General features: G+C 41.5%; 1 protein-coding gene across 1 annotated transcript in view; it reads left to right on the top strand.

The window, feature by feature from the left end:
• MGAT5 (alpha-1,6-mannosylglycoprotein 6-beta-N-acetylglucosaminyltransferase) overlaps positions 1-25,360 on the top strand; it is a 332,082-nt gene that overhangs the window by 184,833 nt on the left and 121,889 nt on the right. The window contains 2 exon segments of the mRNA XM_033112421.1: positions 16,640-16,716; positions 17,732-17,821. Of these exon segments, the coding sequence (XP_032968312.1) occupies positions 16,640-16,716; positions 17,732-17,821 (167 nt within the window).

Genomic DNA, 25,360 nt, shown 5'->3' with positions numbered 1-25,360 from the left:
GAGCTAGATTGTTCTCCATTTTATATTTCTCCTAGCAATGATGGAGGGTTCTGATTTCCTTACATCTTTGCCAATGCTCATTATTACCTGAATTTTTTTATTAGCGCCCTTTCGGTGAGTGAAGTGGTATCTTCATTGTGGTTTTGATTTACATTTCCCTGAAGACTAATGATGGTGAACTTTTTTTTTTCTTTCACATCAGTAGCAGGTGTTTAATGGCTGCCTCCTATGCATATGTGTTCGTGGGTGTGCAGTGACCAACCTTGTCTGCTTGAACATTCCTAGGACTCGCATATGCTTTTATTAATAGCAGTGCCTGGGGACTTATCAGAATGGAGGGGTGAGAGGTGTGTGTGTGTGTGTGTGTGTGTGTGTGTGTGTGTGAGAGAGAGAGAGAGAGAGAAAGAGAGGGAGGGAGGGAGGGAGGAAGAAAAAGGAGGGAGAGAGAGAGGGAAGCATTCTTATAGAAACGTCCCTTCTGAGAATCTTAATCCTAGGTCCTCTTTTTGATTCTGTTCTACTAACAAAAGGAAAAACCTTATTAATGCTGGCTTAAAAGCTTAATTAGATAGATAATCCTACAAAATAAAGAAATAAATAAATGACAGAGGGTATGACAAATGAAAGCATAAATAGTCTACAGTTATTTGACTCTTACTGTGATTTGAAATTTTATGACATTGGTTATCCTTGACAATGTGTTTTCTCAGTCCTCACAACTTCATTCTTTTTACACATTAGTTCCATTCTTGAAAAGTGCATCATTGTGAAACTGTGTACACTGAATATGACTTTCTCGTTGACATCCTTTATCCCATAGTATAATATTTGTACTGTAGCTCCAGGTGTTTATCGAGTACCTGAGGCCCTTGGAGGTGCTTATTTCGCGAGGAGTGAGAATGTGCCATTTTATTCTTCAGGGTTGACTCGTCAGATTTCCAGTGCAGCCCATGAAGGTGATAGTGGTATGCTTTTAATACCTAGGAACAGCGTAGTGGAAATAATCCTGACCCAAAAGACAGAGGCCCAGATTTAACATGCAGAATGCTTACACCTGGGAGGCGCTTAATGGATTTTATTTAATCGGTGAATGAGCAAGGCCCTTCATCTCTCTAAGCTTTGATTTTATGAATCAGGAAAAGCAAATGGTTTACTAAAATGGCTTCAGAAGTCCCTTGCAGCTCTGAAATTCTTTGGTACAATGATTGCGTTTCCAGTTTCTTAGGTTAAAAAAAACAACTCAAAGGGTTCAGTATGCACCCCTGGGGGCTGTGGGTGGGTCGCACCCATTTTTAGACATGGCTCCCCAGCTCCTTCAGTGAGCATAGAGCTTCCTATTACAGTGGGCCGTGGGGCTAGAATATGTGTACGTGACTCAGTTATAGAAATTAAGTCAGCTTTTTTTTATTTTTCATAAGTCCAATGTAAAGTGGCCCTAAGTGAATATTTGCCAAGCTGAGAATGACTGGTGAGGTCATTTTTAATGGGAGATTATATTTCACCACAGCTGATTTCTGTCCTATTTATTGCTCTTAACTCCTGATGCAAGGCTAGCTGATGGAGGTGCTGGCAAGAGCTGGTCTCCAGGCTGAGCGCAGAGATTGAGCAAGTTCCTGGCTGACGCAGGGAACCTGGGCGGGTGGCATGCTCCGTGGGCGCTCTGCAGGGGCCATCTGATAACCAGGGCCGCGTGTTCCTTTCAGGTGTTCCAAGAGAAACACTACCGTGTCCTACACACAAAGCAGAATCGCTGGAGACCCTTTATCTTTTGGGAGGAAATATGTGTGGGATGCCCTTGGCTGAATCGAGCCCTCATCCATGAAGATGGTTATCTTAGCTGTTGGCAAAGGACCTAGATGAGGAGACAGAACTCAGTTTCCTAAAATTTCCTGGGGGTGGACAGATGGTTGTGTTTTTTGAGATTGCTGAGCATTTTTTAAATCTACTTTTTCTTCTCCTCCCGCCCCTTTAAAATAGCGATTGTGTAGGGAATCAGACACCTTTAACCTATCAGTTGCCTGCTCAGTTCTAAATAAAAAATTCATGGTATTTTGTTCTACAAGTTCTTAAAACGAAGTACCGTGTCAAATACTTACCTTTGCTATAATTAATGTACAGAAAAATGAGCCTGGACAAAGGAGACTCTCTGGGTGGGGTCGACTTTCACTTTGAACTAGCTGTCTTCAGTGTGGGGCTCACGTACAAACACCCACTTCCTCTCCCCTCGCCGTCCTCTCCCCCCGCTGTCCTCTCCTCCCCACACCTGCACTTCATCATGTTCACCCAGGAGCTTGTAGTTGAGTTTCTTACCTGCAGCGCCACCTTTTATAAGCATCGATACGCTCAGGATTATGGTTGACCCCTGACTGCCAGCCTCATTTGTTTTGAGCCTCTTTTTTGGCAATGTTTATTTTTTTTTTAATTTGTCAAATACAGTTGACATTCAATATTACTTTATATCAGTTTCAGGTGTACAGCATAGTGGTTGGACATTTATATAACTTTCGAAGTAATACCCCCAGTAAGTCTAGTATCGACCTGGCACTATACATAGTTATTAAAATAGTGACTGTATTCCCTATGCTGTAATTTACATCCCCATGACTGTTTTGTAACTACCAATTTGTACTTTTTTTTTTTTTTTTTTTTTTTTTTTTTTTTTTTTTTTTTTTTTTGAATTTGTATAGTAAATGTTTTAATATTTTAAATGCACATAATATTGGTTTAAATTACATGTCAGCACTGATTTTTTTTTTTGAGAGTAGCAGCTGCTAATGTTGTTACTTTTTACTGATCTCTTTTTACTGATCTCTTTTTACCCATCTCTTTTTACTGATACAACACAGAGCTATGTTTTTTTTTTTTTTTTTTTTTTTTTTTTTTTTTATTCTTTTTTATTTATTGGGTTGACAATTGTTAGTAGAATTACATAGATTTCAGTTGTGCAATTCTGAATCACATCATCCATAAATCACACTGTGTGTTCACCACCCAGAGTCAGCTCCCCTTCCATCACCGTACATTTGATCCCCCTCACCCTCATCCCCCACCCCCCAACCCCCTTACGCTCTGGTAACCACCAAATTACGTTCCCCAGATTAATTTTCAAACCCCGTGGCCATCCTGTGGTCACCGACTGCCCTCCAATCCCCTCACCTTCCCCCCCACCCCCCACTCCCCCCGCCCATCTAGCAACCCTCAGTTTTTCCTCATTGTCTCCCAAACAGTTTCTGATTAGTTCATTCACTTATTCTTTTCTTTAGAATCCGCAAATAAGTGAGATCATATGGAACTTATCTTTCTCTGTCTGACTTATTTCACTTAACATAATGTTCTCTAGATCCATCCATGTTGTTGCAAATGGTAAGATTTCTTTCTTCCTTATGGCTGCATAATACTCCATTGTATAAATGTACCACAGTTTCTTAATCCAGTCATCTACCGATGGGCATTTTGGTTGTTTCCATGTCTTAGCTATTGTGTATAGTGCTGCAATAAACATAGGAGTGCATAGAGATTTTTGAATTGAAGTTCTGGATTTCTCCGGATAGATACCTAGGAGTGGAATTACTGGATCATAAGGTAGTTCCATTTTCAGAATTTTGAGATACCTCCATACTGTTTTCCATAGCGGCTGCACCAGTCTGCAATCCCACCAACAGTGCACAAGCGTTCCCTTTTCTCCACATCCGCGCCAGCACTTGTTGTTTGTTGATTTATTGATGATAGCCATTCTGACTGGGGTGAGGTGGTATCTCATTGTGGTTTTTATTTGCATTTCTCTGATGGTTAGCGAGGTTGAGCATTTCTTCATATGTCTGTTTGCCATCTGTATGTCCTTTTCAGAAAAATGTCTCTTCAAGTCCTCTGCCCATTTTTTAATTGGATCGTTTGTTTTTTTGGAGTTGGGTTGAGTAAGTTTTCCATAGATTTGTGATATTAATCCCTTATCAGATATATCACTGGCAAATATCTTTTCCCATTCAGTAGGATCCCTTCTTGTTTTATTGATGGTTTCCTTTGCTGTGAAAAAACTTTTTAGTTTGATATAATCCCACATGTTTATTCTTTCTCTTAGTTCCCTCGCGCGAGGGTGTATATCAGTAAAAATCTTACTCCGGGTAATGTCTGAGAAGTTTCTTCCTATGTTTTCTTCTAGGTATTTTATGGTTTCAGACCTTACATTTAAGTCTTTAAGCCATTTTGAATTTATTTTTGTATATGGTGTAAGGAGGTGGTCCAACTTCATTTTTTTGCATGTGTCTGTCCAGGTTTCCCAGCACCATTTATTGAATAGACTGTCATTACTCCATCGTACATTCTTGCTTCCATTGTCGTAGATTAAATGGCCATATAGGCGTGGATTTATTTCTGGACTCTCTATTCTGTTCCATTGATCTATGTGTCTGTTTTTATGCCAGTACCATGCTGTTTTGATTACTGTAGCCTTGTAGTATAATCTGAAGTCAGGTATTGTTATACCTCCCACTTTGTTCTTATTTCTCAAGATTGCCTTTGCTATTCGGGGTCTTTTATGGTCCCATATAAATTTTAGGATTATATGTTCTATTTCTGTGAAAAACGACGTTGGCAGTTTGATAGGAATTGCATTGAATATGTATATTGCCTTAGGCAGTATGGACATTTTAACTATATTAATTCTTCCTATCCATGAACATGATATGTGTTTCCATCTATTTATATCTTCCTTCATTCCTTTCATCAGTGTCTTATAATTTTCTGAGTATAGATCTTTTACTTCTTTGGTTAAATTTATTCCCAGGTATTTTATAGTCTTTGGAGCGATTGTAAATGGGATTGTTTTTTTAATTTCTCCTTCTGATGTTTTATTATTGGTATATACAAATGCAACTGATTTCTCAATATTAATTTTGTATCCTGCCACTTTACTAAATTCATCTATCAGCTCTAATAGCTTTTTGGTGGAGTCTTTAGGGTTCTCTATATATAGTATCATATCATCTGCATACAATGATAACTTTACTTCCTCCTTACCAATCTGGATGCCTTTTATTTCTTTTTCTTGTCTGATTGCTGTGGCAAGAACTTCCAGAACTATGTTGAATAGAAGCGGAGATAATGGGCATCCTTGCCTTGTTCCTGATCTTAGGGGGAATGGTTTTAGCTTTTCCCCATTGAGTATGATGTTAGCTGTGGGTTTGTCATATATGGCCTTTATTATGTTGAGATAAGATCCCTCTATTCCCACTTTCTTAAGGGTTTTTATCATAAATGGCTGTTGGATTTTATCAAATGCTTTTTCTGCATCTATTGATATGATCATGTGATTTTTATTTTTCATTTTGTTAATGTGGTGTATCACATTAATAGATTTGCGGATGTTGAACCACCCCTGCATACCAGGAATGAATCCCACTTGATCGTGGTGAATGATCTTTTTAATGTATTGCTGAATTCTGTTTGCTAATATTTTGTTGAGGATTTTTGCATCTATGTTCATTAAAGATATCGGCCTGTAGTTTTCTTTTTTTGTGGTGTCTTTGTCTAATTTTGGGATCAGGGTGATAGTGGCTTCGTAAAAAGTGTTTGGGAGTCTTCCCTCCTTCTGGATTTTTTGGAAGAGCTTGAGGAGAATTGGTGATAATTCTTTTTTTTTTTTTTTTTAAAATTCACCTGTAAAGCCATCTGGTCCAGGGCTTTTGTTTGTTGGGAGACTGTTGATTACTGATTCAATTTCCGTGGTGGTAATCAGTCTATTCAGGTTTTCTGTTTCTTCTTGAGTTAGCCTTGGAAGGTTGTACGCCTCTAGAAAATTGTCCATTTCTTCCAAATTGTCAAATTTGTTGGCATATAGTTGCTCATAGTAACTTCTTAAAACTCTTTGTATTTCTGCAGTGTCCGTTGTCACTTCTCCTCTTTCGTTTCTGATTTTATTAATTTGGGTCCTCTCTCTCTTTTTTTTAATGAGTCTGGCTAATGGTTTGTCGATTTTGTTTATCTTCTCTAAGAACCAACTCTTGGATTCATTGATCTTTTGTATTGTTTTTCTGGTTTCTATTTCATTTAATTCTGCTCTGATCTTTATTATCTCCTTCCTTGTGTTCCCTTTGGGCTTATTTTGCTGTTCTTTTTCCAGATCCCTTAAATGTGAAGATAAACTGTTGATTAGTGATGTTTCTTGTTTCTTTAGGTAGGCCTGCAAAGCTATGAATTTCCCTCTTAGGACTGCTTTCGCGGCATCCCAAAGATTTTGGGTCGTCGTGTTTTCATTTTCATTTATCTCGAAATATCTTTTGATTTCTTCCTTGATCTCCTGCTTGACCCATTCATTATTTAGTAATAAGTTATTCAGCCTCCATGAATTGGTGTGTCTTCCCGTTTTTTTCCTGCAGTTCATTTCTAATTTCATAGCATTGTGATCAGAGAAGACAATTGGTATGATTTCAATTTTCTTAAATTTATCAAGACTTGTTTTGTGGCCTAACATATGATCTATCTTGGAAAATGTTCCATGTGCGCTTGAGAAGAAGGTGTATTTTGCAGCATTGGGGTGAAATGTTCTGAAAATATCGATTAAATCCAAGTGGTCCAATGTATCATTTAAGGCTGTTGTTTCCATATTGATTTTCTGTCTGGAAGACCTGTCCCTTGTGGTCAGAGGTGTGTTGAAGTCCCCGACTATAATAGTGTTACTGTTGATCTCTGCCTTTATGTCAGTCAGTACCTGTTTTATATATTTAGGTGCTCCTATGTTGGGTGCATAGATGTTTACTAGGGTTATGTCCTCTTGTCGGATCGATCCCTTTATTATTATATAGTGCCCATCTTTATCTTTTAGTATGTTCTTCATTTTAAAGTCTATTTTGTCAGAAATAAGTATTGCAACTCCAGCTTTTTTCTCGTTTCCATTTGCATGAAATATCTTACTCCAACCCTTCACTTTCAGCCTGTGTGTGTCTTTTGTTCTGAGGTGAGTCTCTTGTATACAGCATATACAAGGGTCTTGCTGTCTTATCCAGTCAGCCACCCTATGTCTTTTGATTGGAGCATTTAATCCATTTACATTTAAAGTGATTATTGATAGATACATAGATATTGCCATTTTTAAATTTGTAGTTAGGTTGTTTTGATCTTTCTTCTATTTACAGAAGACCTTTTAGTATTTCTTGCAATGCTGGCTTGGTGGTAATAAATTCCTTTAGCTTATTTTTTTCTGGAAAGCTCTTTATCTCTCCATCAACTTTAAATGATAGCCTTGCTGGATAAAGCAATCTAGGTTGTAGGCCTTTGTTTTCCATCACTTTAAGTATCTCCTGCCACTCCCTCCTGGCCTTCAATGTTTCTGTAGAAAAATCATTTGATAGTCTTATGGGAGTTCCCTTGTATGTAACCCTCCGTCTTTCTCTTGCTGCTTTTAGGATTCTCTCTTTGTCTTTAAGCTTTGCCATTTTAACTATAATGTGTCTTGGTGTGGCCCTGTTTGGGTTAATCCTGGTTGGAACTCTCTGCACTTCCTGGACTTGTATGTTGGTTTCCTTCATCAGGTTGGGGAAGTTTTCAGACATTATTACTTCAAATATGTTCTCAATCCCTTGCTTGCTCTCTTCACCTTCTGGTATTCCTATGATGCGCATGTTGTTGCGCTTGATGTTATCCCAGAGGTCTCTTAGGCCATCTTCATTGTTTTTTATTCTTTTTTCTTTTTGTTGTTCCGTTTGGGTGATCTCTGCTACCTTGTCTTCTAAGTCGCTGATTCGATCCTCTGCTTCATCTAGCCTGCTGGTAATTCCTTCAAGTGAGTTCTTAATTTCGGTAATTGTGTTCTTTAGTTCCAACTGGTTTTTCGTTATGATTTCTACATCCTTCTTTATGTTTTCTCTAAGCTCGTTTGTTATGATTTCTACATCCTTCTTTATGTCTTCTCTAAGCTCCTTAAACATTCTTATCACCAGTGTTCTGAACTCTGTCTCTGAGAGGTTGGTTACGTCTGCTTCATTTGGTTCCAGTTGTGGAAGCTTCTTCTGTTCTTTTATTTGGGACGTGTATCTTTGTTTCCCCATTCTGGCTGACTGTGTTTATTTTGATATATTAGGTAGATCCCCTAGAGTTCTTAGTTCTTGCTAGGTTATCTTGTGTAGTATGTGTCCTTTATATTTGACTCGCACCACGTCGTCCTCCTCTGCGTGTGCTCCAAAGGTGAGTCTTGTGTTGTGTACACTGTCCCGTTCAAGAAGATCTTTAATTGCTTCCCGCTAATGAGCAGGTGGGGTCAACTCCTGGGCTGACCTGCCGTGAGACTTGGCTCTGCCCCCCGCAGGGCACTCTGCTGCGTGAGGGTTGACCACCCCAATGTGGTTTGGCCTCTATGGGCTCCAGAGCCTGCCGAGAACCCCCTCTAGGTATGTGACCTGCAGGTCAACCCCGGCTGCACTCAGATTTGGTCTGGAGTTGGCCCCCAGATATGCCGAGTCCCGTGCCACCCAAGCTGGGCCCCGGCAGGGAAGTCCCAGAACAAGGCAAATCACCAAGCACAGCAGCAATGACAACAGCAAAGAAGAAAAGAAAAAAAAAAAAAAAAAAAAAAAAAAAAACAGCCGATAACCCCCGCTGGACACAGGCAAAGATATCAAAGATACAAGATAAAGCAAAACAAAACCAAGCAAAGCAAAACAAAGCAAAACAAAAAGCAGCGACCGTCTCGGCCTGAGCCCATCAAGCAATGACCAGGTTGTCCTCTGCTGTACCAAAGAGCCCCCTGCTTATTGCGCAGGCAGAGCCGGTCACCTGGTGCTCAGAGAGACTTTGGGACTGCAGACTTAAAAGCGTGGGCCTGAGGGGTCTGGATGATAGTCTCCACAAAGTCAGTGCAGCTTCTGCCCTTGTCCGCACGTATGCACACCGAGAGGAGCACCACCAGTCCTTTGTCCAGAGCTCGTGAGTCCTAGGGCACTCCTTCAGTGTGTGTGTATGGGTGCGGGCGGGAGATTTCTGATCTGCTGACCGTGCCTCACAAGCTGGGCCCCGGCAGGGCAGTTTCAGAACAAAGCAAATCACCAAGCACAACAACAACAACAACAACAAAGAAAAATATCAAATACGTTCACATGCAAAAACCACCTGATAACCCCACTCGACAGAGGCAAAGATATCAAAGATATAAAGACAAAGCAAAACAAGACAAAACAAAGCAATACAAAAAGCAGCGACAGTCTCGGCCTAAGCCCACCAAGCAATGTCCAGGTTGTTCTCTGCTGTACCAAGGAGCCCCCTGCTTATTGCGCAGGCAGAGCCGGTCACCTGGTGCCCAGAGAGACTTTGGGACTGCAGACTTAAAAGCGTGGGCCTGAGGGGTCTGGATGATAGTTTTTACAATATCAGTGCAGTTTCTGCCCTTGCCTGCACAAATGCAGACTGAGAGTGGCACCACCAGATATGTGACCAAAACTCTTGAGTCTTAAGGCACCTCTTCAGTGTGTGTGTGTGAGTGCGGGCAGGAGATTTCTGATCTGCTGGAAGCCCAGAGCTGCGCCTGCCTCACTGCTGATCTCCGGGTGTGTCTCGGCCGCTGCACCCACCCCACCCTAGGCAAGCCAGGAAGGGTGGGGGCTGGAGATGGAGGGGTCTTCACTCTCCCAGCCCAGCCGTGCGTCGCCCTCTTCCCGCAGGCCAGAAAAGGTGGTGGCTGGGGGTGGAGGCGTCTCTTCTCTCCTAGCGCAGCCAAAATCACGCACACTGCCCAGACTGCCTGGGTCAGGGCTGCCCGTCAGGCTTCCCAAAGCGTGAGCTTTTTCCAATTTGTACTTTTTAATCCCTTCATGTTTTTCACCCAGCTCCCCAAGCCCCCTCCCATCTGGCAACCATCAGTTTGTTCTCTGTTTCTGTTTTGTTTGTTCGTTTAGTTTGTTCTTTAGATTCCACATATAAGAGAGATCACATGGTATCTGTCTTCTTCTGTATGACTTATTTCACTTAGCATAATACTCTCAAGGTCCATCCATGTTGTCACAGATGGTAGGATTTCGTTCTTTTTTTATGCCCGAGTAATATTTCCTTGTGTAAATGTACCACATCTTCTTTTAACTAATTATCTATTGATGGGCACTTGGGTTGCTTCCGTATCTTGCCTATTGTAAATAATGCTGCAGTGAACATAGGGGTGTATATATCTTTTTGAATTAGTTTTTTGGATTTCTTCAGATAAATACCCTGGAGTGGAATTGCTGGGTCATAAGGTAGTCCTGTTTTTAATTGTTTGTTTTCCGTAGTGGCTGCATCACTTTGCAATCCCACTAACAGTGCACGAGGGTTGCCTTTTCTCCACATCCTCACCAGCAGTTGTTGTTTGTTGATTTATCGATGATAGCCATTCTGACAGGTTTGAGGTGATATCTCATGGTGGTTTTTATTTGCATTTCTCTGATGATTAGTGACATTGAGCATCTTTTCATATGTCTATTGGACATCTATTTGTCCTCTTTGGAGAAGTGTCTGTTCAAGTTCTCTGCCCATTTTTAAAGTGTATTGTTTGTTTTTCTGGTGTTAAGTTGTATGAGTTCTTTATAAATTTTGGATATTAACCCCTTGTCAGGTGTATCATTCGCAAATATATACTCCCAATTGGTAGGTTGTCTTTCCATTTTGTTGATGGTTTCCTTTGCTATGCACAAACTTTTCAGTTTGATAAAGTCCCTTTTGTTTTCCTTTTGTTTCCCTTTTCCATGGAGATACAGCGGGAAAAAAATATTACTAAGAGCAATGTCAGAGAGTTTACTGCCTGTGTTTTCTTTTAGGAGTTGTATAGTTTCTGGTCTTATATTTAATTCATTTTGAGTTTATTTGTATATGATCTAAGAAGGTGGTCTAGTTTCTTTCTTTTTTTTTTTTTTGCATGTATCTGCCCAGTTTTCCCAACACAATTTATTGAATAGACTGTCCAGCCCCATTGTATATTCTTGCCTCCTTTGTTATAAATGAATTGACCATATAGGCATGGGTTTATATCTGGGCTCTCTATTCTGTTCCATTGCTCTGTGTGTCTGTTTTTATTCCAGTACCACGCTGTTTTGATCACTATAGCCTTGTAGTATAGTTTGATATCAGGTAGCATAATACCTCCAACTTTGTTCTTTTTTAAGATTGCTGTGGCTATTAGGGGTCTTTTGTGGTTCCATATACATTTTAGGATTATTTGTTCTAGTTCTGTGAAAAATGCCATTGGTATTTTGATAGGGATTGCACTGAATCTATAGATTGCTTTGGGTAGTATGGACATTTTAACAATGTTAATTCTTCCTATCCACGAGCATGCTATATGCTTCCATTTATTTGTATCTTCAGTTTTTTTCTTTAGCATCTTATAATTTTCCAAGTATAAATCTTTTACCTCCTTGGTTAAATTTATTCCTAGGTATTTTATTTTTGATACAATTATAAATGGGATTGTATTAATTTCTCTTTCTGGTAGCTCATTATTGGGTTATAAAAATGCAACTGATTTCTGAATATTAATTTTGTATTCTGCTACTTTACTAAGTTGATTTATCAGTTCTAATAGTTTTTTGGTGGAATCTTTAGGGTTCTCTCTATGTCATCTGCACATAAGACAGTTTTACTTCTTCCTTTCCAACTTGGATGCCTTTTATATTTTTTTTGTCTGATAGCCTCATTTTATAACCATATTTCTGATCTTCTCATCAGTGAGTTGCAGTTATCATTAACTTTAGTAAGTTTGCAGTAGGTGAGAGTTTTATGATGCTGATAGTTAATTATGCTTTAAAAAACACAATAGCAACACGTGTGTGTATTGAACCGGCAGCTAAATGATGGCGTCGTCCTTGTGTGGTGCTCAGTGGGTCTTATATTTGCTTTGCAATTTGCTTTGCAAATGGCTCAGGACAGTTGACATTTGACTCATGAAGATGATATCTCACAAAATCTTAAGCCTCTGTTTTTAAGTTATGAGTAGCAGTAACTCACCTGGGAGATACTCCACTTCCCCTCTCGTTGCATCAGAAATGACTTCTTTCACTGCTGGCTGTTCCGGCCATTTTCCGTGTGTCGAACCCAGATTCCTTCCACTGTGTTTGGTGGGCAGTTCAGAACTTGGAATTCCTGGTTCAGTGATTTTGAGTGAGAGTCTCCCATCCCCTTTCCTCTGGCGTTTTCTGCCCTCTTCATTTTTCTGAAACTTGGGCTTTTCATTCCTTTGTTACGTGTATTTGTTCGTTTGTTTAACGAATAGGCTGTGGAGTCGCAGCGCACCACGCACATTTCCACTGGGGCGTAGCACTGAGGGAGGGCGTGCCATCCAGAAGCGCCGGCCTCGGAGGGGGCTCTGCTGACGTGTGCCCCACTCTGCTGTACGTCATCCCATCTCTCCCACGCCGGGGTGAGCTCCGTGGGGCTTCCGTTCGTGTCTTTCAAGGGTACAGCTTTGCCATTTCAGCACATGGACAACAGCAGGCTTTTGAGAGACGTTTCAAGTAACTGCAGGTGGGGTTTGGAGGTAGATGTTTAGGACTTTAAAATTTCTCCTTTTCCGACTATAAGGTGAATGAACTGTCTTCCTTTTTCCGGGGGATGTAGTTAGTATATAATGTGATAATGTATGTGATAGCACTTTAGAAAGGCAGGTAATGTATATCAGGGGAGGTTATTGTCATTCATCTTCGTTCCCTGTGTGACCTTTTTCTACTGTCACTGTCCCTTTGAGACCATTGTTACCATTTACTTCTTCTGCCCTCTCTGACCTCACTGTGTCCACACTTTCCTTCCTTTCTCAGAAGCAGAGGAAAACATGAGTAAAAAGAGAAAAAAAATGTGTGCTTGGTTCCATATCTCTTTGTTGCTTCCAAATATATGGACTTGCAATGTTGTTTCAAGAGACACATATGGAGAGCTACAATATATATATATACATATATTACAACTGTCGGGGAGAATCTGAACCCCCATGTGATAGGAACACCCCTTTCTAGGTATGTTTATGACATCTTTGTCACTTCTTCTCTTGTACGAGTGTTCTTCCCTGACACATAAGCGTTTAGATAACCGGGAAAGGAGCCCCTGCTACACTGCGTGGGTCTTGGTGACTGATAAAACAAAAGAATTTTCACACCGAGGTCATCTGCCTTTTGTGTAATGGCTGCTTGACAGTGCCATAGGATCAGTACAGAAGTGGAGTTTGGGGTGAAAGACGCAACATGGACTGGTAGGTGAGAGTAAGGGATGTAGCTGAAACCTAAACAATAGTAAGAGCTGAGCGTCACTGCTTCCATTAACACCTTTCGTTTCCCTTGCCCTTTGATGGTTAAAAAAAAAGTGGGCATGCTAGAAAGCGAGGGGTGAATAACAGAATAAAAACATTATTTTTTGAGTTTTTGTCATTTTGATGAAAATAAAATGGGAAGCTGTCCTCTGAGGAAAGCTGAAACTCCTCTAGAGCTGTGAGGTGGTGGGAGGTCTTACCTGGTAACTGGAGGTCAGATTCAGGGTGCAGCTGGCCTGCTGCCAGGAAGGCGAGCACTTCCTGTTTCTCCCTTTCCCAGATCTCTCCTCCCCCAGAGCCTCAAGCCATTAAACTGAACTTTTGGAAGTCATTGTGTATTGTGTATTCCAACTGGTCACTGTGTAACTAAATAGTGAGAAAATTCATCATAAGATAACGGAATTAGAGAGGAGACCCTGTTGGATGAGTTGACAGTCCTGCCAGTTGGCAAAGTATTAGGTGGGTGCAAAAGTAATTGCGGTTTTTGCAATTATCTTTACCCTTTTAAACCTCAATTACTTTTGCACCAACCTAATAAAAATGCTGGCCTAGCTGGGATCTCAGCTCAGTCTGGTTCTCCCTGAGCACAGAGTCAGGCTTGGGGCCCGTGGAACGTGGGTGTGTTCGTTCAGTAAAACAGCACTTAGTGCCTGGTAATGGAGCAGAAAGACACAACCTTCCCATAATGTCCTCATGGCCTAGGCGGAGAGATGGACAAATGCAAAGAAACTTGCACATTGTTCACAGCATGGGAGAGACATAAGCAGGAGGGCAGCACTCAATCCCAGCTAAATCCTGACAGGGCCTGGAAAGGAAGGCTTAGGACTGTTTCTTCCAGAGGGTCTTATAGGAGGAGGGGCTTTAACTCGGTGGAGAAAGGGTAGAAGGCGGAAGGCGGTGAGAAGGGGAGCATTTCTGGCAGAAGATGCCTGCAGGTGTCCTTAAAGAAAAAGCTCATCTCAACAGGTCTTTGCAGAAATGAGGATGCTCATTTTGGAACTCTCATCATAGCAGACACAGTGGTCTGCTCCTGTTTTTGTAAGTAAAGTTTTATTGGAACACAGCCACACCCATTCCTCCCCTTGTTGTCTGTGGCTGCTTTCTTGCTGCAAACCAGAGTGCGTAGTTGTGACAGAGACCCTGTGGCCTGCCAAACCTCAGATATTTACCATCTGGTCCTTTACAGACAATGTTTGCCGACTCTTGGTGTAACATATTTTTATTCCTTCAAACTCCTAGTGAAGAGGACCCACGCTGTCAGCAACCAGGCTTTACTTGCAGGCCGTCCTAGACCTGTTATTCTACCACCTGGCGATTTCTCTTCACCACATGCACTGCACCTCCAACTCAGGAGCTTCTAGTTTCCATGACTTCTGGCTCTGAACATCCAGACTGGAGTAGTACCTATAGTATGTTAAGAAAGAGGGGCATTTCACCCTAAGCGTCCCTTAAATGTCTGTCTTCCCCAGCTCCCAGCCGTTTTAGACTTAATTTCTTGGAACCTCTGCAGCTTTTTATTTGCTCAGTTGCCAAGCAAAATCGAATTAAAAATAGCGTTGGGAGTAGTAGTCATTGAAAAGCATCTCTGTTCTTTGGTGAGGCGGTCCATTTGGTAGTGGATTCTGGAGCTGGCTGTTCCCCTAAAGTGAGAGAATGTTATTTCCAGAAGCGGCTATACATTTGAAATATTGCTTTCCTGGATATAGTGAGTTGTGTCAAATTACATACCAAATGCCAGCATTTAAGCACCTGCTATGGTCTGTGTTATCAGTTGTTGGGAGTGCCAAACCAGACTTCTTGTAAATGTTAACTTATTAAATAGGAGCCGGATGAAATAGGTGTAGTTATTCCAGTTATACAGATGGGGGAAAGAGGCTCCAACAAGCTAAGTACCTTCCCTGTTAACTATCGAACGACACTGCCTTCAATCTATGGTAAGGGGGATATTGATTTTATGCTCTAATTATCTGTAGCAAGTAGAATGCCCATTGAAGATGCTAAATCAAAGAGTTGAGGATCTCTGTTCCAGACTCTCAGAAGAACTGGTTTTCAAGGGACAGGTACAACGAAGCCCCACCCCCCGCCCTCCACCCCACACCTCCCCCTTAGCACTAACTTCTGTTTTAGACCCAGCACCTACTGACATCATTTGAATACCACTGTCAAACATTGTAGTTTGGGAGCTAATTTCTCGTTAATGCTCTGTATAGATAGAAAACTGTCAGCAGTAAGTAATGGCAACATTTTCCAAGCAGGTCTGGAAAATATAGTAGGTCCCAAAATAGAAGCATGTAGGTTGAAGCATGTAGCTAAGAGGATCATTCCTAAACAACAGTCTGATCATAGCCATTCCCTCCTACAAACCGTTCAGTGCTCCGCCATGCCCTGAGCACGAAGATCAAAGTCTGTATCTTGGTGCTTGAGGCCTTTCCGCGTTGGGCCCTGCCTGCTTCTCCTGTCTGAGCTCCTCGTCCCTCAGTCTTCTGTATGCCAGTCAGAGCGGGTGCCTGCGTTTAGAACCACCACAGTTCTTGAACACCGTTGCTACCTAGCTCACTCCTGCTTCACCTTCTCATGCAGCTAAGCTGCTGCTGGACCAGGAAGCCTTCTTTCACCCTTGGACACTGGGATGGGCGTCCTTCCCTTGGCCCGCCCTAACGTGAAGTCCATCACACTGCTGTTCAGTTGTTTCATTATGGGTCTGTTGTTCACCACTAAACTTGGAGCTTCTGGAAGGCATGCTTTTCGAATTTTGACTCTGTAGTTACAGGGAATAGGAATCCACTTGAGCCAGCTAGTAGCAAGGGAGCTTATTGTGAGGAAACATTTGCAGCAGGAAGGAGATACCTGTGGAAATGGAAGAACTGGGTCCATAAGAGGCTCTGCCTCGCAGATGATCATGTGGCTTTCTGCTCCTCCCCCCACTAATTCTGTGCGCCTCTCTTTCTCCTGCTGGTTGCCTCAGCTCTAGCACATGTTTTCATGAAGCTGCCCATGGCCTCAGTTTGTCTGTATAGCCTGGCATGCCCCCGCCAGCCTGGTGGACTCCCTTATTTCGTGGCTTTATTTTCTGCTCCCTATGTCTTTGGTTTCTCAGTTTCCCAATTGCAGATTTGCAGGCGACCATTGTGGTTGGTCTAACTCCCCCTTTCAAGCTGGACACGCCCATCATGAGTCTCTGGCCATCCTGTAGGTGGACTGTCCTTAGGTTAGGTCTTCACTGCAGACCAGTCAGACCTGTTGCCCGTTGGAGGGGTGGTGCGGGTCAGAGCTTGGCTGCTACTGTAGACCTCTTGTTTTGGTTTCTCTACCTGCCCCTTGCTTACAAGGATATTAGGCTTGTGTTTCATAAACTTAATGGTATCCATTGTTGTTTTTCATCCTTTACAGATATCATTAATGGAGCTCAAGAAAAATGTGTATTGCCTCCTATGGATGGCTACCCCCACTGTGAGGGGAAAATCAAGGTAAGGCCCAAACGATGTGTATTTGTTTCCATCATCTTCAGTCTGCACTAACACCCCCTTCTTTAAAGGGCAAGCGAGCCCTTTAAGGGAGTCACTTAAGGGCTGCTTCAGTCCTCCCTGTTTGGGGCTGTGGCCATGATAACGCTTCTCAGCTTATGCCAACTCCTTGGGGTTAGTCCACAATGGCTCTAACTGGTCAGGCTGAAGGAGCCTGGGCCATTTCAGGCGCATACTGTGTCTTTGAAGCTGCCTTCCCCTTGCTCTCCCAGCTTCCAGCAGGTGATCCTTCACTGGCCAATGACCAGAGGCTGCCATTATTTAGTGTCCAACTTCTCTCTCTCTCTCTTCCCCTCTCTCCCCCTCTCCCCCCCTCCCCTTCTGAGGTCTCCAGAGTGTGATGTAAATGTCACATTTGCATCTACAGTTGAGTGCCCAGAGACACTCGGCCACTCTTTTCCTCTTAAGATTTTTTTAAAAATCCTGTTTACATGGCCTGCCCTTGGAGACACGACTCCCTGCTCAGTAGTTTCCAGAGAAGAGTTTCAGTGCAGGGGTACGTTAGGATGGTGACACCACATCCCAGAAACATTCCCGTGGTCTCCGTTTGGGCCCCACTGCATTCCTGCGCTCATCATGTACTCTGCCTGGCCCTGTGTTGGGGTTGGTGAAACTGAAGTTTTCTGGAAAGAGGGGATTTTGATGCAAGAGTCCCACTGAGCACTTGCTCTTGATAAAACTCTCCTAGGCAAGGCCTGTCCTGGGCTTTGCTGCCTCGGCTGTCCCACGGTCTCTCTCCACTCTAAGCACGTGTGCCAAGGGCCCACTCACGTCAGTGTCTACCTGTGGATCATCCAGGAACTGAACGTCTGTCATCCCGCCCTCAGCTCAGTGACTCTGAGCTTAGGCCAGAGCTTGAGCCACACACGTATGTCCGCACCTTCTCATCAGCAGATGGGCAGGGCCACCAAGAACGGGGCTGTTCAGAGATGTTCTTACCTGGCTCTTCTTGTTTCAGTGGATGAAAGATATGTGGCGCTCGGATCCCTGCTACGCAGAATACGGAGTGGATGGGTCCACCTGCTCTTTTTTTATTTACCTCAGTGAGGTGAGTAGCTTCTTGTGGCTTCAGAGGGGTGGGTGTGTGTGATTTGTCGGTTTTGTAGCTCAGTCTGGAATTCAAAAAGCTTGAAAATGTGGATTGTTTTTACATAGTAGACATACGATTTCCTTCTTCATGATGCTCCTCTGCCCCCAGGTAGGATGACTTTTATTTTTCCTTTGACGGAAAAACAGGCTTAGCTAACTAATTTTCCCTTGATTTAAAATGCACGTAACATCTTAAACCATTAAGTGTATAGTCCAATGGCATTAAGTAATTCACATTGCTACACAACCGTCATCCTCCTCCACCCATTTCCAGAACCCTTCATCTTGCAAACACGAAGCTCTACCCATTAAACAGTCGCTCTACCTTCTCCGCTCGTTCCAGCCCCTGGCAACCACCATTCTACTTTCAGTCTTTATGATTTTGACTATTCCAAATACTCATATCAGTGAAATGATGCAGTATTTGTCTTTTTGTGATCAGCTGATATCGCTTAGCATATTGTATGTATTCAAGGTTCATCCATGTTGTAGCATGTACCAGAATTTCTGTCCTTCTTAAGGCTGAACAATATGTTGTTGTATTATACACCACAGTTTGCTTATCTACTCATCTGTTGCTAGACATTGGGTTGCTTCCACCTTTTAGCTGTTGTGAATAATGCTGCCATGTACTTGGGTGTGCGCATAACTCTTTGAGACCCTGCTTTCATTTCTTTTGGGTATATATCCAGAAGTGGAATGACTAAATCATGTGGTAATTCCATTTTTTATTTTTTGAGGAACCGCCAACCTTTTCCAAAGCAGTTGCACCATTTTACATTGCTACCAACAGTGCACAAGGGTTCCAATTTCCCCACATTCTGGCCAATACTTGTTTTATTCTGGTTTGAGGGGGGTTTTTTTGTGGTTGTGTTTGTTTTTGTTTTGTTTGATAGTAGCCATCCAAATGGGTGTAAGATGGTATCTCTTTGCAGTTGTGGTTTGCACATCCTCAATAATTAGTGATGTTGAGCATCTTTTCATGTGTTTATTAACTGAATTAGCAATTTACTAACAGCCTGAGTTTTTACCTTGTTGTTTTCTTTTTACCTGAGCTTCATTTTCATTTGTACCCTCGAATTGAATCGCAGCTTTTTTTTAAAGGGTTGCGGAGCGTGTTACAGACCACATGGTATTTATTACATACTTCAGTGATCTCATGTCACCTTCAGAAATATTGAGGGGGTGGAATAGAGTTAATACTTTATCCCGGGCAAGGTACAGGGGAAGGACGGAGTGGGAAATCAGAACTCTGTGGCTTCCCACTCCATCCTTCTAGATGGGGGTAGTCCTAGGGACCTTTGACTCGAGTGCTGGCTAATTTCAGAGAATGTGCCCTTCTCAGGCTCTTGGCCGCCATTTCTCTTTTGTTCTCTCCCCTACTTTTGTGTGCAGTTGCCATTGACCGGTAGTTAATAACAGCTCCCCGGTGCTGCCATGCAGGAAGGAGAACGCCTCTCAGGCCAAATGAAATGCTTTCACCATAGTTTTCCTTGTGGACTCACTGCCTCTTATCTGTGTCATATGGTGACAGACAGCTTTGGGGGGCCAAACGAGTATAGCTATCGGGCATGTGTTCCTAGATTCTTGGGGTTTGTCCCTCTTCTACACACTTACTTCTTTCTTTTTCCTCTCTAAGATCCAGTCAGACTTTTTTTTTTTTTTTTTTGACAGGTTACCCATGGCCGCCCCACAGCCATCATGGGAACCCTTAGAGCTAATAATAGTTAAAATACTTCTTGGAAATTGAAAGCCTAGAGAATTAGGTTTGTGATGCTCCTCATTAGCAGGTTGCTGGCAAATTGATTTTGTAACATATTTGAGTGTGTTTCTAGCTTCGGTGACCTGTGACCCATCTTCTCATTTCCTACTCCAGAGAAATCAGGCCTGGGGCCCATGAGTTGAACCATCACTCCAGTGAGAAGTCCATTGGAAGTACCTTTAATGCCCCGAGGAGAAGGTCCCTCATTCAGTTTAATTTTCAAAAGTTTTCTTTGTCTTCCATTTGATAGAATTTAGCCAGAGTCCAACTGTGCATTCTGATTGACAAGCTGAGCTAATTTCACGCCTCCCTGAGAGTCTGCACGTGCGGGTGGGCTGCGGAGGTGAAGGCAGAGGATGTCACATCCCTACTCCAGCCCCTCTCCACCTTCAGAGCCAAAGCTGGGAAGGCGTAGGAGAATGGTCCAGATGGAAAGGGGCTGCTGTTATTTGTGACCTAGTTCCCGTCCTTTGCAACTGCCACTCTACCCCCACTCGCGTGAAGGAAAGATGTAGCTAAGATGGGAGAAGAGTGAGATTCCGGTGAAGGTCAGTTGGGAGGATGTGGGACAGACTGGGCTGCAAGTCTGTGATGGATGATATATACTTAATACTGGAGCTTGATATTTAGGTTCAGAACCTTTAACTAGGGGTGGAATGGTTCTTCATTAGCCTGTTCCGATGTCTTCTTATGCAGATGATAGTGTTTTTTCGTTGTTGTTGTTCGGTTGAATTCAGTTCAGTGAGCACTTATTGAACAGCTAGTATATTCATTGATTGTCAGCCATTCCTGAGACCTCATTTTCTTGGCACCATGGTATGCGTTCATTATCTTAAGAGACTAATGGAAGAGGAAGAATGGATGCAGGTAATTGAGCCAGCAGGATGGAGATAATTCCCCTGGGGAGAGAACTAGGAACTTCTTTTTCAGAGTTTTACTCTGAAAATAACTTTGAAACTCTGGCCTTTAAAAAAATTTTTTATTTTATTGTGGCATCTTAATAGGTGCCTTATTAGAGTTAGAGGAGAATTTGACCAATACGGCCACTTCGATGGGAAGTACTGATTTAGAGCTTCATAACTGACTTCAGCTTCTGTTTCTGATGCTTTCTAAACTAGGCTTTTGGAAAAGTTACTTACTCTCTTTGTGTCTGAGATTCTTTGTTTATAAAATAGTAGTTTTAATTGTGTTTGTTTTCAAAGGATCCAACCGTGAGTATTCCTGAGTGTATATGGGAACACGCTTAAAGTAGAGCCTAGCAGATAGATGACACTCAGTAAACATAACTGATGCTTTTATGGTTTTTGATGTCATTTTTTTGAGGACCGTCGTGGGGTGTCACTTAGCCTGGGATATTTTATGTGGAACATTGAGTTTATTTTATAATTAGAATCAATTTCTGGTTCTTCTTCACCAATCTAATTTAATTTTAGACCACTTGACTTTTAGTTATGTAGCAATTCAGCTGTTTTCCTCTTGACTTCTTTTCTCTGGATAGGACACTTCTGTTTGCATTCAGATTGTGAGCTGGATGTATGGAGCAGCCGAGTGCCGCTGCCCTTGTTAATGTGAGATTATTAGAGATGTTTTCTGAAGCCAATTCATTACATTCTACTATTGAAAACATCCTTGACAACATCTGTGGCTTCGTGGTGCTCTTTTTTGTCTAGTTTTTTTCCCCTTTCTTGACACTTCCCTTCTTTTGTTACTTCATTTAACCTGTATCATATGCCAAGTTTCTCTTGCAATTGGGTGATGAAGAGAGACCTTTGCATTTGATTGTGAACTTGATCAACAGTGACTTTTATTTTTTCCCCAATCCTTATTGAAAGGCCAGTTCTTGTTTCTATCTACGTTTATATTCAGAACTTTGACAGATGGAGAAAAAGACGTGAAATAAAATATCTCCCATATAGTCAGTCACCAGTTGAGTTGAGGCATTTAAATTCAGACCAAGCTTAGGAGGTAGAATTCTTCCTTCATTTTTCTTTCCCCTGGTTGTCTCAGTGTGCCAACTTCCATTGAATTATGGGATTATAAACTTCTCCTTTTACCTTCATCAATTTGTAGTCTGCAAATTATTTCTGGTAAACCCCAGGAAGTAAAGCCATTTGCCCTTACATTCTCTCCACGGATGCTTGTTATGTGTGTAATACCGTACTAGGGACTGATGTGGTAATACGAGCCTCATGTCCCTGCCCCTGTTGGATGGCAGACACTAAGAAGAATGAAACGTTATTCAGCCCCTGCATGCCAGACACCTCAAGTACACAATCTCATTTCAACCTTTCCCCAACTCTGTGTGATCGAGAGCCAAGTTGTAGCGGTTCTGGGAGGTTAAGCTGCCTAGTACTTCTGCACTTTTCATAACTGCTGCCCCTCGTGTCAAAGGAAAACTGAACTCTGCCTAGTGGTTTGTCACCACTCACTTTGCAGTCAGTTCTATACTCAAATTCACCTGTGTTTGAAATGTGGCTCTAATTTAGCTAGTTTCCATGAATCAGTCTTCATTGCTAGTTTTTGAATACTCACAATTTTGATACCCTATCCCCCCAAAAAAGAGAAAGCACCAATTCTCCCGAGGGCATAACTCATGAAAACCAGGTGCTCAGTCATCCCGAGTTGTGGGAGTGAATGAATGAGGCAGCCTTGCATTTCCACATCATCGGGCAGTTCATTTTCTGTATCTGTTTTTGTGAACCATGTAACTACTCCCGTTATGGAGACAAGGCTTATAAAGTAATTACTCTGTCATTGTTTCAGGTATATTAACTTATCCCTCTACAGAGCCTTTTACTGCTTTCAGCTTTTATGAAATTTAGAATGAATTTCTTTACCCCTGTTGAGATTACATTGATAGATGATGCTGATATATTTGGCACTCAGACTTTTTTTTTTAATTTACACAATTATTCTGGTGACTAGCAACCATCATACTCTCCCAGACTTCGTAATTTGTGCTGTTTTTTTTAAGTACTTCTGCTGCCATTGCAAGTATAGTTGCTCTGAAATCATCAAATTGCCCAGTGATTGATTGCTAGATCTTGGAATGTGGAAAGCTGTTGCTTCAAATGTCAATTTGGATGGGACTGAGTGAGTGTGCGTGCACATGTGTGTGTGTGTGACTACCTTAGAAAGCAACAAAAGAAGCAATTTCATGCCTTACTTATCAGTTTGTTTCTCATATGTCATGAACAACAGGCATAAAGGTCTTTGCCTCTTTCTGTTCTCCCTTGGCAATATGTAAAACTAATATTGGCTGAGCATGCCATTAACCTTGAGTTTAAATTCAGCGTACTTAATCTCTTGATTAATGCCAAGATTAATGCCCAACAGCAAAGGTTGAAAGCTTAAATGTTTGTGAATGCGAGCGTGAAATGAAATCCTAATAACCAGCACAATGATTTGGATTTATGGGCTGTGTTGGCTGCTAAAGATAACTTGGAAATGGTGTTGCGTCGACTAATTTGTCAAAGTGGGCAGCGATAAAGAACTACTTAGGTTGCAGGAGAAAACGTGAATGAAAACACATAACTAACATTTCGGGACAGGTCAGGAGTACTTTAAAAATATCGCTAGGCTTGCCCGAGGACACCAACACATACCTTTTTAAAATGTTTAGCTGTTTACAATAGGAAATTCCCTTTCTGTGAGATAATATTTCTTGGCAGTAACAGAGCGGGGAGAGATTTATGATCATGTTCTTTTTCCCTGTTTGAGTTCAGCCTTTATCTGTATCTTTTTCATCTCTATGTTTTTCTTGCTCCTATTACCTGAATTCTATAACATTTTAGAAAAAGGAGTTTTTTTAAAAACAGTCCTGAGTTTACAGAATAGTATTTGTCAGTCAGCCTAATTGATCTCTCCGTTCCCTCTCCTCTCCCAAGTTTATTTTCTTCGTGATGCCCCCGTTTGTAAGTTTCAGACACTACAACATTTATATGGAGACTTCTTGCACTGGCCTCCACTTTACAAAAATTAGAAGGGGAAATGATGGGACTTACCAAACCCCAAACCAAAGCGTCTTTGCTCCTTGGAATACATGTTGCAAACAGAGGCTTCAGTGCCGTACTCTCCAATTTTTTTTTTTTTAACTTTGAAATACTATTTCTTAAAATTTCTATTCCATGCCAGTAATATAAGTTTTTATGTTTTAAACACTTTTAATGTGGAAAATTTTAATCATATATAAAATAGAAGGGTATAATGAACCCCCATGTGCCCATTACTCAGATTCAACAATCATCATTTCATGGCCAAGTCTCATTTCATTTATACTCTCCCCACCTCCTTTATTTTGAAGCAGATTCCAAATGTCCTATCATGTGTGACTGTTTCAGTATGTATCTTTAAAGGAGACTCTTTTAAAACATATAACTACTCCCATTATAACTACTAATACTCTGTTTCTCCTAAAATAAGACCTAGTCGGACAATCAAGTCTAATGCGTCTTTTGGAGCAAAAATTAATAGAAGACCAGTTCTTATTTTACTATAATATAAGACCAGGTCTTATATAAAATATAATATAACATAATATAATATAATACCAGGTCTTCTATTAATTTTTGCTCCAAAAGACACATTAGAGCTGATTGCCGGCTAGGTCTTATTTTCGGGGAAACACGGTATCATTTCATATCACAATGAACATAATTCCTTAATATCATAAAATACCAGGTTAGTATTCACATTTTCTAGGCCATCCTATAAATTAAAGTTTATTTATTTGAACTGGGTTTCAAGCAAGGACTGTAAATTAAAATTGTTGGTGTCTCCAAAGTCTCTCTTTAATTTTAGGTTCCCTTCCATCTCTTTTTTCCCCCCTTGTGGCTTTTTGTTGAAGAAACTTCTTTATTTGCCTTGGAGAACTTGTTCTACTCTGCATTTTGATTATTACATCCCCATGTTGTCGTATAATCTGGTTCCTGGCTCCTTGTATGTCCTGTAAATTGATAGTTAGATCTGAGGCTTGATCGGAGTCAGGTTTAATATTCTTTTGGTAAGACTGCTTCATGGATGATATTACATGCTTCTGTCAGGAGGCGCATTCGTGCCCGGTTGTGTCTTTTTGTGATGTTAGCTGCTGTCGATGATCAGTGCGCGTTCATTAATGGGGTTCATTAACGGGGTTCATAACGCAGGTTCATTAACGCGTTAGGGGTGCCTGCTTAATCTACCAGGGATCCTTCTATGAAGAGAAGTGACTCTTCATCTGGTATTTGGTTACTCTAAGGGACAGCTTATATAGGAAATCTTTCTCTCTTTCTCTCTTGGTTTCTTAGCATATTCAACTGTGTAGTATTTTGTTTACTTATATACTTATTGGTTTTTATCGTCATTGTGAAGTCATTGATTGAAGCATATTATAGATGTTCGATCTATTCCAATTATTTTCTTACTGCTTCTCAAATTGCCCCTTCTTTGGCCAGAGGGAGCTAATTAAAATTGTCTTGAGTCCTTTTGACAAGACTCTGGTAGTTTGGAATAGTTTTCTTGTTTCGTTTTTTACTCCCTGGTATGACAAGCTCTTCCAGTTCACCTAGTACAATTTCTGCCCTAGACCTTACATCAGCCATTTCTCTAAGGACACCTAGCTCTTCTTGGTGGGAAATAATGCTTAGAGATCACAGTCTGAACGCCAGGGGCCTTCATTGCTATTGGGTTTTTCTGGGTGCTGGGAATATATCAATGAACAAAAAGACAAACAGTCCTCATTAAGGTTATGTTTTGTAG

This window comes from Rhinolophus ferrumequinum, chromosome 8 (assembly GCF_004115265.2).
Source record: "Rhinolophus ferrumequinum isolate MPI-CBG mRhiFer1 chromosome 8, mRhiFer1_v1.p, whole genome shotgun sequence".
Taxonomy (NCBI): Eukaryota; Metazoa; Chordata; class Mammalia; order Chiroptera; family Rhinolophidae; genus Rhinolophus; species Rhinolophus ferrumequinum.
Note: the sequence above shows the minus strand (reverse complement) of the source record. Positions and strands in the feature narration are given on the sequence as shown.